At 41.0% G+C, this 13,665-nt stretch overlaps 2 protein-coding genes across 2 annotated transcripts in view; one reads left to right on the top strand and one right to left on the bottom strand.

Annotated features, from left to right (window-relative positions):
- The first annotated feature begins 1,912 nt into the window (after positions 1-1,912).
- LOC135483254 (centromere protein V-like) lies at positions 1,913-3,900 on the top strand. The gene is made up of 4 exons (XM_064763960.1): positions 1,913-2,109; positions 2,554-2,623; positions 3,166-3,280; positions 3,535-3,900. The coding sequence occupies exons 1-4, from the start codon at positions 2,015-2,017 to the stop codon at positions 3,660-3,662; spliced, it is 408 nt and encodes a 135-aa protein (XP_064620030.1). The 5' UTR covers positions 1,913-2,014; the 3' UTR covers positions 3,663-3,900.
- LOC135483253 (G protein-coupled receptor kinase 3-like) overlaps positions 3,852-13,665 on the bottom strand; it is a 46,798-nt gene continuing 36,984 nt past the window's right edge. Inside the window, exons 14-18 of the mRNA XM_064763959.1 lie at positions 10,607-10,707; positions 10,140-10,465; positions 9,791-9,945; positions 9,513-9,629; positions 3,852-8,976 (exon numbers count right to left, since the gene is read on the bottom strand). Coding sequence (XP_064620029.1) covers positions 8,782-8,976; positions 9,513-9,629; positions 9,791-9,945; positions 10,140-10,465; positions 10,607-10,707 — 894 coding nt within the window. The 3' untranslated portion in view covers positions 3,852-8,781. The remainder of the gene's footprint in view (positions 8,977-9,512; positions 9,630-9,790; positions 9,946-10,139; positions 10,466-10,606; positions 10,708-13,665) is intronic.

Genomic DNA, 13,665 nt, shown 5'->3' with positions numbered 1-13,665 from the left:
GCCACCAACTATCAACTTTTTCTTGTCATGATCCTTTTGGATCTTTGCCAAAAGCTTTATCTCATTTCTTCTTAGAGGAACGGAATTCATCTAATCTTTTTCTATTGCATTCAATTCTTCTTCAGGAATATGCCACTGACAATGGAACTGGACAAAATCAAACCAACGAACGCTTAGGTAGAACTGAAAGGGGTCAGGTCGTCACCGGCAAAGCGGCCGCCCCGTGGTCGACTCAGCCCAAGCAGACGACAGGGCCCAACAGTATCGCTGAAACGTCATTACCGTCTTCAAAGCGAATAGGGGAAAAGGGGAAATGGAATTTTTTGCTTCGGAGTTGTGTCATGGTGATTCCTTATTTGGGCTGCTGTCTTCTGCACGGAATCCAACAGTGTATCGACTTGAATATGAGTCAGCGCGAGTCCGAGGAACTGTCGAGACTTGGTATGAGTTTACTGTTGCTGTATAATGCCATATCGCCTCATATCTACGTGTTCAACAACAAGAGTATCATGAGCGTGGTTCAAGAACGATAGAGAATTTCCGATGTTACATCCGGACGCAGCATCCTGAGATCAGGTTTTTGCTATACCCCTACCTCGTATCGAGAGGCGGAGTATATTTAAAACCACTGATTACGTCAGAATCCGGGCGCAGTGGACCGCTTGCCGACCAGGATGACGAAGTGGAGTCTATTCCGATGTATGCTGATCGGTCTACCTCTTGATTCGTCCATCACTCCAAACTTTCGTGATAGGTGCGACTGCCAAAAAATTACACTCTTGAAGGTATAGACTATACGCAAAGATGAGCTAGATTACGCAACTCCGAGAGTCGCCGATAGGTGTCTCTACTGATCTCGGAGTGTGTATTTGTACATTATTGCTGTGTTTTGTGTATCGTCTCTTTTGTAAGATTATTTACGTTCTTACCAATTACTTACTTACTTATTTACATGTACTTACAATATGCGGAATTGTATCATTTTTTGGGCATGACTTGAATATTTAGAAACGGATCGGTCTAAGATGCAGTGAAACTAGAGTCCGTAGCGGTTTGTGAGTTAATGCGCATATAGACCATGTGGCACTCCTAGTTGACGGGTGCGGGTCAAGGGTGCGTGTGTATGAGATACCCCACTGAACATCAGTTCAGGCCTGAACTATAGGCTATACATGCACCTTTCCGGGGGAGAGAGGATTGAGTGTTGTTATGGTGATGGACCAGTGTTGTTTTTGTCGAATAATGACCAGAACAACACCATCCAGCTGCCGACTGCCATCGTAGGCGGAAAACGTCGTGGTTCTAGTCAGTCGCACCCCACGGAGCATCCTTAGATTCACGTTTTTGATACTCCTTCGTCGTCATATCAGGGACCTCCCTGGCCATAATCTAGAGGCCCACATAGTGAAAAACCTCTAGCGCCTTTTCAGAAACAAAACTACGGGGTGTTGCGGTGCCAATGTCTTCAGTTGACTACATGTGTTCTGATGATGATTCTCAATAATCCGAAGCAAGAATTTAAAGCAAAATGAGACATGACAAACGGTGCGTAATCTAGGCTGTGCAAACGGATGCAGCGCGAGATAGTCCATGGAGATGGCGCTGGATCTGCTTTGGCGCAACTCATCTTCGACGAACAACTGGAGCCAGTAAGGTATTTTTATAAAGAGTCTTTTTTTGTTTTAGAGGCGCTTCTCATTGCCATCCTTTTTTGTAACACAGAGGTATCGCGGTACTGGACAGGCTTACTGGGATGGTTCGACGACCGTTCCATTTTCTGACTGGCTCTAAAACCGTCACCACCATACCCCTATTCTGGGGCACATGTTTGTTACTTGGCATGGCCTATATTCATATGTAGATTCTGGTAGGCTATGTCCTATTTTATAGGCCTATACAGAGTCGAAACGTGTGAACTATTCCATGTGAAAATGTCATATTGCAAACTCGACCGACCATACCAACGGACAGGAATTTGCATTGGAGTTCTTAATTTATTTCACTACTTGGAACTATGGAGCCTGAAGTAACGCATTTTGGTGGATGTCACTGCGGAGCAGTCCGATTTCAAGTCGTGGCACCGGCTGTTCTCAAAGTCGTCATTTGCAAGCAAGTAATCAAAACCCAATTGTCCCGGTGTAGAAGAACAACATTCACACATCGGCCAACCTTCTCTTTCGTGCGTCCGCACAAGTCCATCCATACACATGCCGATTCTACCGGCGTTGTGCGTATATTCACTGTACCCTTCAGGAAAGGAGGAGACTTTGGGATCGACGTAGAGCGCCAGTTAGTCGGCATGCCACAGACGTTGAATTGTCTATTCATGATCCTGTCTAAGGCAGCGGTAGTTGTCTAAGATCCCAGGGCAGGAAGAAGACGGCAGAGATACTTTGGGTGCTCTTCAAAGCAACACTATCATTGGGACGCCATTGTTACCAAACGGCACTGACAATAACCATACTATTTTTCACAACTGCTCATGGGACCTTTTATTGAAATTCTCTCTGACACCACCCACCTCGCTGACGCCGTTTTTATTGTCTCTTTTAGTTGCAGTATTTGTCACATGAAACAAAACAAGCACTTCATCGTACCGAAGTCCAAGTTTACTCTATGCAAGGTACCTCTCGTAACCCGTCTTCTTGTCTTCTAGTTGGTGAATTGTTTACCCCACCTCATGAACATTGGCTGCCGTGGTGGCCCCCCGACTTCCGTTATGTTTCATAGTTGTATCTAAATCAAAAGCTCGGAAGGATAACCAGCTAGAAGAGTGAAATTAATGTTGTCGAAGTGGATTGAGGTACCCCTTTATTGCATCATCAGACTTGGTATAATAAAGACACAGTCACATCCTCAATCTATAGCTTGGGATGATAACCAGCTAGAAGAGTGAAATATGATTAAGGTACCCCACAATTGATCAATTATCGTCATGAGACTTGGTAGAGGAAAGACAGAGCCACATCCTAAAGCCATGGCTTGTGATGATAACCAGCTAGGAGAGTGAAATTAATGTTGTCAAAGAACATTGAGGTACACCTCAATAGATCAATTACTATTATCAGACTGTAGAGGAAAGACAGAATCACATCCTAAAGCAGCTGGCCTGGGTAATGTTTGTGTTACGGGTCTTAAACTTCGACTTTCGAAATACTATTGCAGGGCGAAGACCAGTTGACGACGTACACTTTCAATACCCACGTGGCCAAACACACCTTCTGCAGAATATGCGGGATCCAGAGTTTCTACACACCAAGGTCGAATCCAGATGGCGTCGGTGAGTTGGTGGAAGGCATCATGTATGACGTGGAACCGTCATTCTCCGCATCTGCTCGGCACTTGAAGGAGTCCTCCAGTGAATGGGGTAGTTGTCTTTGATGCCATTGCCCGTATTCCTACACGATCTTGCAAGGGCGCCATATGGGTTTATTTTGCTCGTGATTCCGTCTCCGACAGTATCGATTTATATATTTGATGCCAAAACATAAAGAGAATAACAGAATGTCATGCCATTCTTGTTGCCATTTTTAGGCATCACCCCACACTGCCTCGACAGTGGCACCGTCAAGAGGGAAGACATCGAATCATTCGACGGCCAGAACTGGGAGATGGCCATGAAGGAGAGGAAAGATCTAGTCAATCGCTCGAAGACAGACTGAGGAGGAGGAGACGAGGACATCCACGCAGAGAAGGCAGACCCAGAAAGCAAACACCAGAGGGCTCTGGTCATTCAAAGACCAGCCCGTACACTTATATTGTTCTTACATTTCATGTCAATCTGCATTTTGTACAGTGTTGTGGAAGTATTTACTGGCAGTGGTCTTCAAACAGAAAGGCAAAGACACATGTGACGTAGACTCATTTAAGATCTTTAATGCCATAAATAAATATGTACAAACAACAAAATGAACTGATATTCATCTGTATTCATTATCTTTGTAGACAGTAGAAAGATGAAACAGGGTCTTTGTCAAATTAAACTGACCTCAAACTGTTGTTGATTTATACACAACACTGCACAGTAATGTACAGACGGTTAAGTCAGTTTCAGTTGACATAGACTTACAAGACTGGTGGCAGGCAAGGCTGAACGAGACACCAGAGAAAGTTCTTCTTATGACCAATAGAGGGGGACACATTATTCATGATACTCAGAAATTTATACATGACAAGAAAACAATGGTCTAGAACTACCAGCATTGTAGCCACACTAGTCTAAGACATGCTCCCCAGGCCGAAGAGTAGTAAAAAAATCATGAACTCCATCCAGCCACCAGATGCATCGCAGTTCACAGTGTCACCTAGTGGCTGGTTAGGATACTAACAACAGCTGATGGCAAAGACTATCAACTACCAACCCCTAACATCTAACACAGAAATGAGAGTCACATTGAGGAATTGAAAAAAATCCAATAAATTCAATTTGGTTTACTATTCATTGTTCAAAGATTTGACAAGGAGTAGTAACATATTTAACCATGCAAGATTTTGTAATTAGCTGATGAATTTTACGAAAAATTCAAAATCATTAAGATTAATCAGTGTCTGAATCTCTGTGTTCCCAATTCTGACAGCCCCCCCCCCCCCCCCCAGTCAACCGATCAAGCCATAATTAACTTTACACAACACCAACAGCATTTCTAACTTGGGCCTTTGGGTCACAAGCATGGGAGTGGAACCCATGCAGTTGGAACGATCAGTAAAAAAATATACCCGTATAAGCTTTGTAGAGCCTAAGATGGTAGTCAATGATACAACTTTATTTGAACATGACTTGCAAACAAAGGTTCACAACATTATACGCTGCTGTAATACTGGCTGCTAATGTAGCAGTGCTCAGAGATGAAGGACAAGCCATTACAAGTCATGTCCAGTATCCCAAAGGTGCTTACATTTCAACTAGTGAGCACTGACAAATCACAAGGTTTCTCCAAGTGTAGATTTTCTATGCCCCACTTGCTTCCACTTTTACCTTTTTCACCACAATTTCCCTGCATGGACTGCTCCTGTTAATGCATCAGGAGAGTCCATCCAAGAAACTAGGGGTGTTAGGCTAGGAAAGAAAATATCGAAATAATAACAAGTATATTGAAGAATTATGAAAAACAAGATTAACAAAATTAATATTTCTCTGTTATTAGAATGGTGCTGTTTAAGTCAATTAGTTCGTATAGACATTAATTCTCATCCTCAGACGACTTAATTTGGCACTCATATTTTCTGACTAGATGAAAGCATGTCATTGATGGCTCAACAGGCTAAATGCTTTGAATTGCACATGACCTTATGTAACTCTATGTGAAGAGAATAATTTGCCAAAACCCAGGAGAGAGCGTGCAGAGACATGATTTGGAGGCCTATTTTGAATCTCTATCCCAGTGATAGCTAACATCTTGATTTAGCTAACATCAGACAACATCATGATTGACATCATTTTACAACTACCAACACTGCCTCAATGACAAAGTGTGCTGAATGGCTCAATGACGTAGTCTGTGATGACTTCACCTGCACGACCTCTTTTCTACGCTTTTCAGATTTTTTTCAAATGTCGATTTTCACAGTGTGTAACCAGCTTATGGTTCTGCAAATCAAGATGAATCTACCCTAGCAATCTGGCTGAATGAACAATCCACAGGTGTACACATGAATACACAGTATGATCATTACATTTCACCTCTCATACATGTACATTCTGTCACCTTTCCAAAGACTCAATTATCATTTCTAGAACTTTCTGATAAAAATCTACAAGAACACTTACAATTCAAGCTCTACCAAGTCACAGTATGTACATATATACATGTACAGGGAAAAACAGAATACTTTGAAAAGAAATGAAGATTTCCATATAAAATACACGAAAAATGAGATGAGTTGACAAGTTGCAATGTCTTAATATGTACACCATATCTTTCAACTCACTATAGTCCTGATAGGGTAGTTCATGAAAATACTGCAAAACTTGCCTGAATGCTTAACAATCAAACATAAAGATCACACTGATATCTCCCTCAGTTTATGTTAACAAATATGAAAGTTTAGACCAGATGAGACTTGATACCAAGTCCAGAGGCGAGTATCATTTTGAGGCTTTTAGACATCTTTATGATCAGACATCACCCGGTACAGTAAAAGCTAGAGAACTATTGTGTTCAGTGTCTGGTCTAACTTGATGTCTGAAATGGCTAGTCTTGGTATGTCATGTCTAATCTAGTCAAGTCACGTCTAGTCTACATTGAACTTGTGACTGGGCATAAGAAGATAAACTTTTGTAAGCTAACTAATAGCACTGAATAAAAAAAATTATTTCTGTATGAACAAATCTTCATTCTTCATTATTTGGCTTTAACTTTCTGTTACATCTCACATTATTACCTTAATTTGAACACCTCATTGTTGTAATATACACATAATGAATATATATTAAATAGTCAAAATCCTACCTATGTACATGGTTCTTATACTTTACGGAGGCTCGTAGTAACGAGATATAGTGGTTATTAAAATATCAAGACAGACTGTTGCAACGTTACAAGCATCACTTGTACATAAATATCCACATGTTCACCCTCCTGTCAAAATACCAATACTTTCTTGGATTCCTAAATCAGGATAATATCATTTGATTTAATTTACACCATTTTATAGATGGCATATATAACCTCACACATAGGTGAAATGCACAAACAGCCTTGAAAACAATATTCAACAGTGCCTACTGTACAGGATCACTAACATGATCAGTCATCAAGACTGCAATTTAAACAAAAACAATAAAAATGACGAGGAAAATCAGGCAAATGGAAAAAATGTCCAAGAAAATGATATTAACCAGACGTTTTCTTTGGCATTGCTTCCAAATTGTCACCTGATATCTTATTCAAAGAACTCTTAAAATATTTCTCCATTGGCCATCCATCATAGCTTGCCACGAGAACATTCTTCAACCCCAATTTTGCTCCCGCAACAAGCTCGGTTACTAGGAGGGAAAGAAAATGGCTCACACAGTCAACCATGCCATCATACCAATCCAAACTTTACCTATAAGAAACCAACAAAGAGCTGTGTGCAGCTCACTTCAAATGCCACACACCATCACCAGGTTTTTTCGGCAGAGAAAGCATCAGATCTGTTTTTCCGTGGAACTGATAACAGATGAAAAGGATGATGAGTTTTTACTTCCTTGAGATTAAACCAATGATTTTGGTATTAGACTGTCAGTGCTACAATGGAGTAAATGACTTGTGCTGATCAGCCACAAGAATTTGACAGCCATCAAGCTATGGTTTTGGTTTTGTGGTTTTGTCAATCCGTGCTTTATATTGTATATATGCACACATTCAAAGCACACGGACAAAGAATTCACTGCAAGCACAATCGGAAAGCTTTATTAATCTAATGCTTCCGGCCACGTCAAGATCACAGTATAGAAAACCATGATGAAATACGCACTTGCGTCCATAATTTACAAGAAAATAAGCATCATCGAGAGGATATGTTCTCAAATATACACAATATGTATATAATGACGTACACATTTTGAGGAATTAAATGGTTTGTGTCATCACAATTGGGAAGTCGCAATCCCACTAAAATCAATGCACAGTTTATGTAATATCAAGTAGCTGTTTGAAATCACACATGCAGTTGACATCGTCAGACTCAGCGTACAGAGTATCCTAAAGAAACTGAGATCGCGATTGACTCAGGTTTGAACTCAGTCATGAAACTAGCTTTTTCAGACAAAATGCAAGTAGCTAACAGTGAATGATAGCTTCCAATGACAGAATCCAGAGTTCTGCTCGACATCAGGTCATCCACTCGGAGCCATCAAAGCAACATCAAATAGTCCACTTTCTGTAATCTATCCAAACATCGGTTACCCAACCGTGACTCAGAAACGTGTAAAACATCTGGTAACCGGCCAGTAGAACTTCCAGAAAATGATTCCATCCAAGTGAATGAAACATGGTATTAACCTCTTGGTTGCATAACAACAAGTGATCACCCAGGCAGCCATGTTTTATATCAACATGACATTGTCACATCCATGGCAATAGCTACATTCTGTTGACTATCCCTTTGTCCTCAGTTAAGTTGTTGATCCACAACAACCCAAAACAGTACCATTCACAGTTTAGACGTATGAGAGCAGCATTCTTTGAGAGAATATCTAAAGCACTAGCACATTAAGAAACCTTCAACATAGTTATTGCAAGAGATATGCTGGATCTCTCAGATGATAATCCACTTGCCAAGAGATAGCTCCAGGGGGCGCAACACATTTGACTGTTCATCAGTGCAAGGGCATCAAGATGAAAATTGTACGTACTTCCATGTATAAAATTGCTACAGGTTGGATACTAGAAGTTTCAACACACTTTCTCACCGAGCCCTCCATCTGAAATCTGCATACCAAGTCACTCCTTCGTATTAAAGGTTCCCTGGCATGAGGCCACTGTCAGAAGTAACAATGGGCATATATTCATGACAACATTGCTGAGCTAATCCTCGAGGCCGATATTTGCGAGTTTCCAGGTACACAGTCAAATGCCTCCGAATCAGCCTCCGGTCACAGACGATCAGGCCTCCGTGCATGAGTGAGCCTCCAGTCCATCAGTGACATCCAGAGTGTGCCAGACACATGGCAGTGTTAAGTCTGTGCTTGAACCACCAGTGCACCACATGCAGGTGACCAAGAGAATACTTCTATATTTACATTCAGAGGTTTTTTGCACAGAGTTGTGTTCCCATCGGGCGCAGAGTCTACCATGTCTAACTGCCATTGCTGTTTCTCTGTTCTAATGGCTGTTTGGTATAAATCTCGGCATTGTGACCCGTGACTTGTCCGCCGGGCATATCTGCACCATACATTTTACTGGCTTTTTTGTTCATTTTGCCCATAATCTGCGTTGACAAGTGGAAACCGTTCATGATCTCATCCTTCCATTGGTTGATAAGTACCCGATCCTGCAAGGTGAGAAAAAGAGGAATTTTAGGCATTTTTGGACTTAGCTTTAGCGCAAAATTATCAATGCTATATACACCTTTCAAGAAATGGGGCGCTGAGTGTCCGAAATAGTGATGTCATAAGGGGAAACTAGGCCTTATGGCGGAGGGACAAAGGAGATAGTCATGGTTGACCAACACAGCTGAATGCCTTTAATGACGGACAAGGGGGAAAAAGTTAGTTCCAATGCAAGCCACCAATTTCGGGAAGCATGTATAGTTGGCACTTTTCATTCTGACATGAAAAAGACCAACCAGACCCATACTAGCCTCCTCAAAGACTACTTATTGAATCAGCTGTTAACCCTTTATTTGTATGGCTGTGAACTGAGGGAAAGTCCCTGTGACATAATTGGAACTATAAGCTTGGGAATCTTGCCAATGAGAGACAAAAGACACAAGAGACTGTGGTTGACATATGCTCAACTTGAAGGGATTAAGCAAATACATGAGGTAATTCAATTCAATATTTCTGCTTGGACAACACAAATACTTACAGGTGATGTAATTGCTAGTTTGGTGTCATTTTTCAAGTGGATAACTATACAGTTGTCAGTTTTGTTGAGCTTCTGGAAATCTTGGAGTATTTCTTTTATGTCTAACATTGATATTAGCTGAAAGAAAGATGAAGTTTTTTAGGAAAATCATACAACCTGAAGCAAGTGGTTGATTTTTCGAGTTTGACTGACCAAAAACAGTTAAGGCACCTCCCATTGAGGCAAGGTTACAGTAAGTGGATTTGTATTGGGAATATAGCTATCATATAACTGCATACCTCTACACCCTTGCTCCGCACAACCTGCCCATCTCTGTTCTTGTGGTAGAACTCCAGTCGGTTTGGATACAACTTGAGGTGCTTCTTTTGCCATGTTTGTAAGAACGGACCGCCCAGTTTCAGAACCTCACCTTCCACGATGCAGTCAGTGGGACCTAATTACAAAGAAGATGGATTAAATAAGTAAATCAAATCCAAATACGTGTTGTTAATAATTCCTGACAGTTCTAGTCATGACCGTCAGGGTGAAATATAACATCCTTGACTTTGAAGGGCTCGTCATCCTGATCCTGAGCAGAATGGTACCATTTCAGTGATAAGATGTTTCAATGATCTTGAGTCCACTTACCAACATCCACATCATCTATTCTTGGTTTGTTTTTCCTCTTCTGTTCAATTTTATCCGTGTCTTGGTTGATTGCATCGAATACCGTCTCGGCGACCTCCTGCTGCCATCGCTCGGATACAACAAGTGGGAAATTCCTGTACAGGTCTTGGTCAGACTCCGTCAACTTGATGCCCTTCGTGTCCTCTTCATCAAATGAACCGATGTCAAATGCGTCGGCAGCGTTCACCTCCCCTCGTGGAGGTATCAATGGAGGGGGGTATTTCTGGAGGTAGACTTGGTTCCAATCAAGACCCTTAAAGAAGGGATGTTCCTTGCACTCCAACGCCCTAGGGGGAGAGAAATAGTGAAACATGTCACTTCAATTCCAAAGAAATAGAAAGAATTGTTCTCAACATGCTCACACATGAACATTTTCATCTCTAATGATGACTCAACACGGTCCTAGTTCCTGCAATATGCAAACTTACCCACGGCCCATGCAGCCCAGTCGCTCCTCCACCTCTCTCTTCAACAGGGTTTCTAGCAACGATCTCATCTCCGGGGACATCGAATCGGGGAACTCTACATTCTGTAAGGAGACAGCCGGGATTTAAGAATGGCATAGAATTTACCTTTGCCTTTGGTAGTATGCTGAATTGTCCCGAAGACAGTTTCTAAAATACCACGTCAAATGGCATGCCCTCCTTTAATAACACCGATAACCAGTCTGAGCTTAACCACTCTCACTTTTTTACGCTACCATGGACGAATTTTGCGGGCTTGTGACATCATGATGAAACTGATTGCATAGTTGATTCACTCATAATGAGAACATAACGGGCCGTCTTCATGATCAGATAAAGGACAAAACAAGTACAGTTTTAAAAACCTAAAATTTACATCCCCTTTCCCTAATGGACTCTTCCTCGTACACAACAACAAGAAGAGCCTTTACAGGGAAATGGGGGTGTAAAGGTTACCAACTTATGGAAAGAAATCCCTCCCAGTAAATACACATAAATGGACAACAAAGCAAGATGCAACAAGTAAGGTCTGATCTCATGAGAGATCTGCCTCCCTCGCCTCAGAAATGCACTTATTTAGCAAAAAAATTATAAATTGATACTGAAAAACAGAAGAAAATGTACCAATGCAAATAATGGATACTCAGTAAATAGACAATTATAGCCATATGCTTGTTACTATAAAACACCTTTATCTTCACGACCCTGAGTTGGCGACAGATGTTGAGTTGATCTTTTTCTGCAAATTCGTCCATTTTCCAATGATAAAACAACCATCACGATGGAACATTTTGGCACGATTGACGAAAATCACAACAATTTTAGGCTTGTGAAAATAAAGGGTTTACAGTAAATCCAAATAAGGCACAAAAATCTAGTGACCCAAACTGCTATGACAACATCAATATTGCAATGTGAACGAAGCAGCTTTGTTGATCATTCTAAATGCCGTATCTATAGTTTTCATTTAACACAATTCTACCACCCTCAACCTCAGGAAGACAGGTAGGACAAGCAGATAAGTTCTCTGACTTCATACTTGAATTTCAACAGAAGTTGATGATTTAGTTCATTATCTTATCATGAGATGTCACTACAAATAACTCGAAAGATGCAGATGCTGATCCTAATAATAGTCTCATTTTCATGTACTAGACAGGAACTACAATGTTGTTCAGTCTGTGGTAGACAGATATCCCTCAGGGACATGTAGTAGGTGGACTCTCTATAACGGACGCCACAATTGCGTCTTGGGTTTCACAAAGGGTAGTGTATGGAATGTCAATACTTTTTCTACCCGATTGACCAATATGTTCACTTAACAACGAGAAAAATGGTGGAGACAAACCGTTTCTGAAATAAGAACAAACCATATGGACAAGACCATACATGTACGAATAGATGTTTTGTTGTTACCGGCATGCTACAGATGAACAATTCACCATGATGTACCACATATTCAATCTACTCATTTATCTAATGTCAAAACTCACAATAACTACGGATCCGTGGAGGCAGTCATCGTCAATTGTTACAGCTAAGTGCAGGAGGTGACAGACACCTACGGACACCAGGGTTACATTGTGATAATAACATACATGTCAATCTTGTTATTCAAATAGCATCATTGCAAGAAGTTTATCATAAGGTTGGGAGGGGGTGTCTCCTAAGTGATGTTCAAGAAGTATGACCAGATCTGTCTGATGCGATGTTACCAGTTATATAAGGGCTGAAGTCCAAATTGGGTGCTCAGAGACATCACTGCATAGCCTCTACATTCCTGATTCAGTATTATTGATGTTATCTGTACTGTGTCTCATGACCATGATCCTCTTCAACAAACAAATCCCTGACAAAACAGCCCAAGTTCTACCCTCCATGGCACTTGCTGAGAATCCCTGACAGTTTGAGACGTTAACCTTCATCAAAATTGGACCGGACAAGTTCATTCAATCCTTGCATCATTCCTAATCAAAGAGCGTTATTTTAAACTCTGTGGTCAATATCAGAAAATGTCAGAGTTGTACTATAAACAGTACACAAAACTTTGGCAAATAAAACTGATTTAGCTTGGGTAATGCTTGAGGGGTAATAAAACTATCAGGATAGCCCCACAACTTCATGCATTGAGAACCTTAGCATGATGATATGCGTACAACATTGAACCTGCATACAAGTATCTAAACTGCGGCATATATTTGCAATACATGACAAGAACTAGAACTAAATGAATTGACAATGACTGCGCTTAGTTGGGGTTCAATACTTACATTCTGCTTTAGCATTAGAAGATAAAAAGATTGGGTATCAAAACATTGGTTCAGAGAATCAACAATGTTTTAATGCAAGAGCAATATACATGTACTGTAAACCTGGTGCCGAAATTACGGATGCTTCATCTGAGGACAGCTTTCTCAGGTAATGGTTTTAGCATTACCGTGCCACACCCAAGATCCACCCAGAGAAGCTGAGGTGGATTGTGGGAGCTTGGCGCTGAAGTCACCTAAAAATCCATGAAAATGAAAGGCAAAAGCGCGATATATGTACAAACCATAGCAGGCGGAGAATACCACTGAAATTGGTTAGTATTGTGGAACACATCACACAAGAACATGTTCCAAATGTCCACTGAATATGATTCCAAGAATCTGCAGAACATGTTGATGATGTACATGTTAAGCGGGGGAAAGATAGCCCTTCCATTGGTTCTATTATAACTTACGAGAGTGAGAATAGGCTAGCTTTTCCCCACTTTACCTTACATTCACACCAGGGTCGGGACTTGGTTCAACCACAACATATACAAATGGGTTGTTAAGTACAGTAAGAGGTGCAACAAAAATATTAAGGGACCCCAACTTCAACCATTTATGCTCCCTAGAAAACAGAGTATAGAGCTTTAAATCATATTCATGAGCGTAAATGATCCAATTAGTGTTAGCCAATATGTCTACAGGGGATAGCTGATGTGTTCTAGAACATAAACAATTGCCCACTTCCTATAAATCATAGCTTATGGTTTC

The sequence above is a fragment of the Lineus longissimus genome, chromosome 2, assembly GCF_910592395.1.
Source record: "Lineus longissimus chromosome 2, tnLinLong1.2, whole genome shotgun sequence".
NCBI lineage: Eukaryota > Metazoa > Nemertea > Pilidiophora > Heteronemertea > Lineidae > Lineus > Lineus longissimus.
The sequence above is the reverse complement of the archived record's forward strand: the minus strand, read 5'-3'. Positions and strand labels throughout refer to the sequence as shown.

Excerpts from the sequence above, each read along its gene's own strand:
- LOC135483254 (XM_064763960.1), top strand. The coding sequence starts at position 2,015 with ATGGAGCCTGAAGTAACGCATTTTGGTGGATGTCACTGCGGAGCAGTC. Across the intron at positions 2,624-3,165 it reads CCAAGTTTACTCTATGCAAG|GGCGAAGACCAGTTGACGAC; the intron begins GTACCTCTCGTA and ends ATACTATTGCAG. Across the intron at positions 3,281-3,534 it reads GTCGAATCCAGATGGCGTCG|GCATCACCCCACACTGCCTC; the intron begins GTGAGTTGGTGG and ends TGCCATTTTTAG.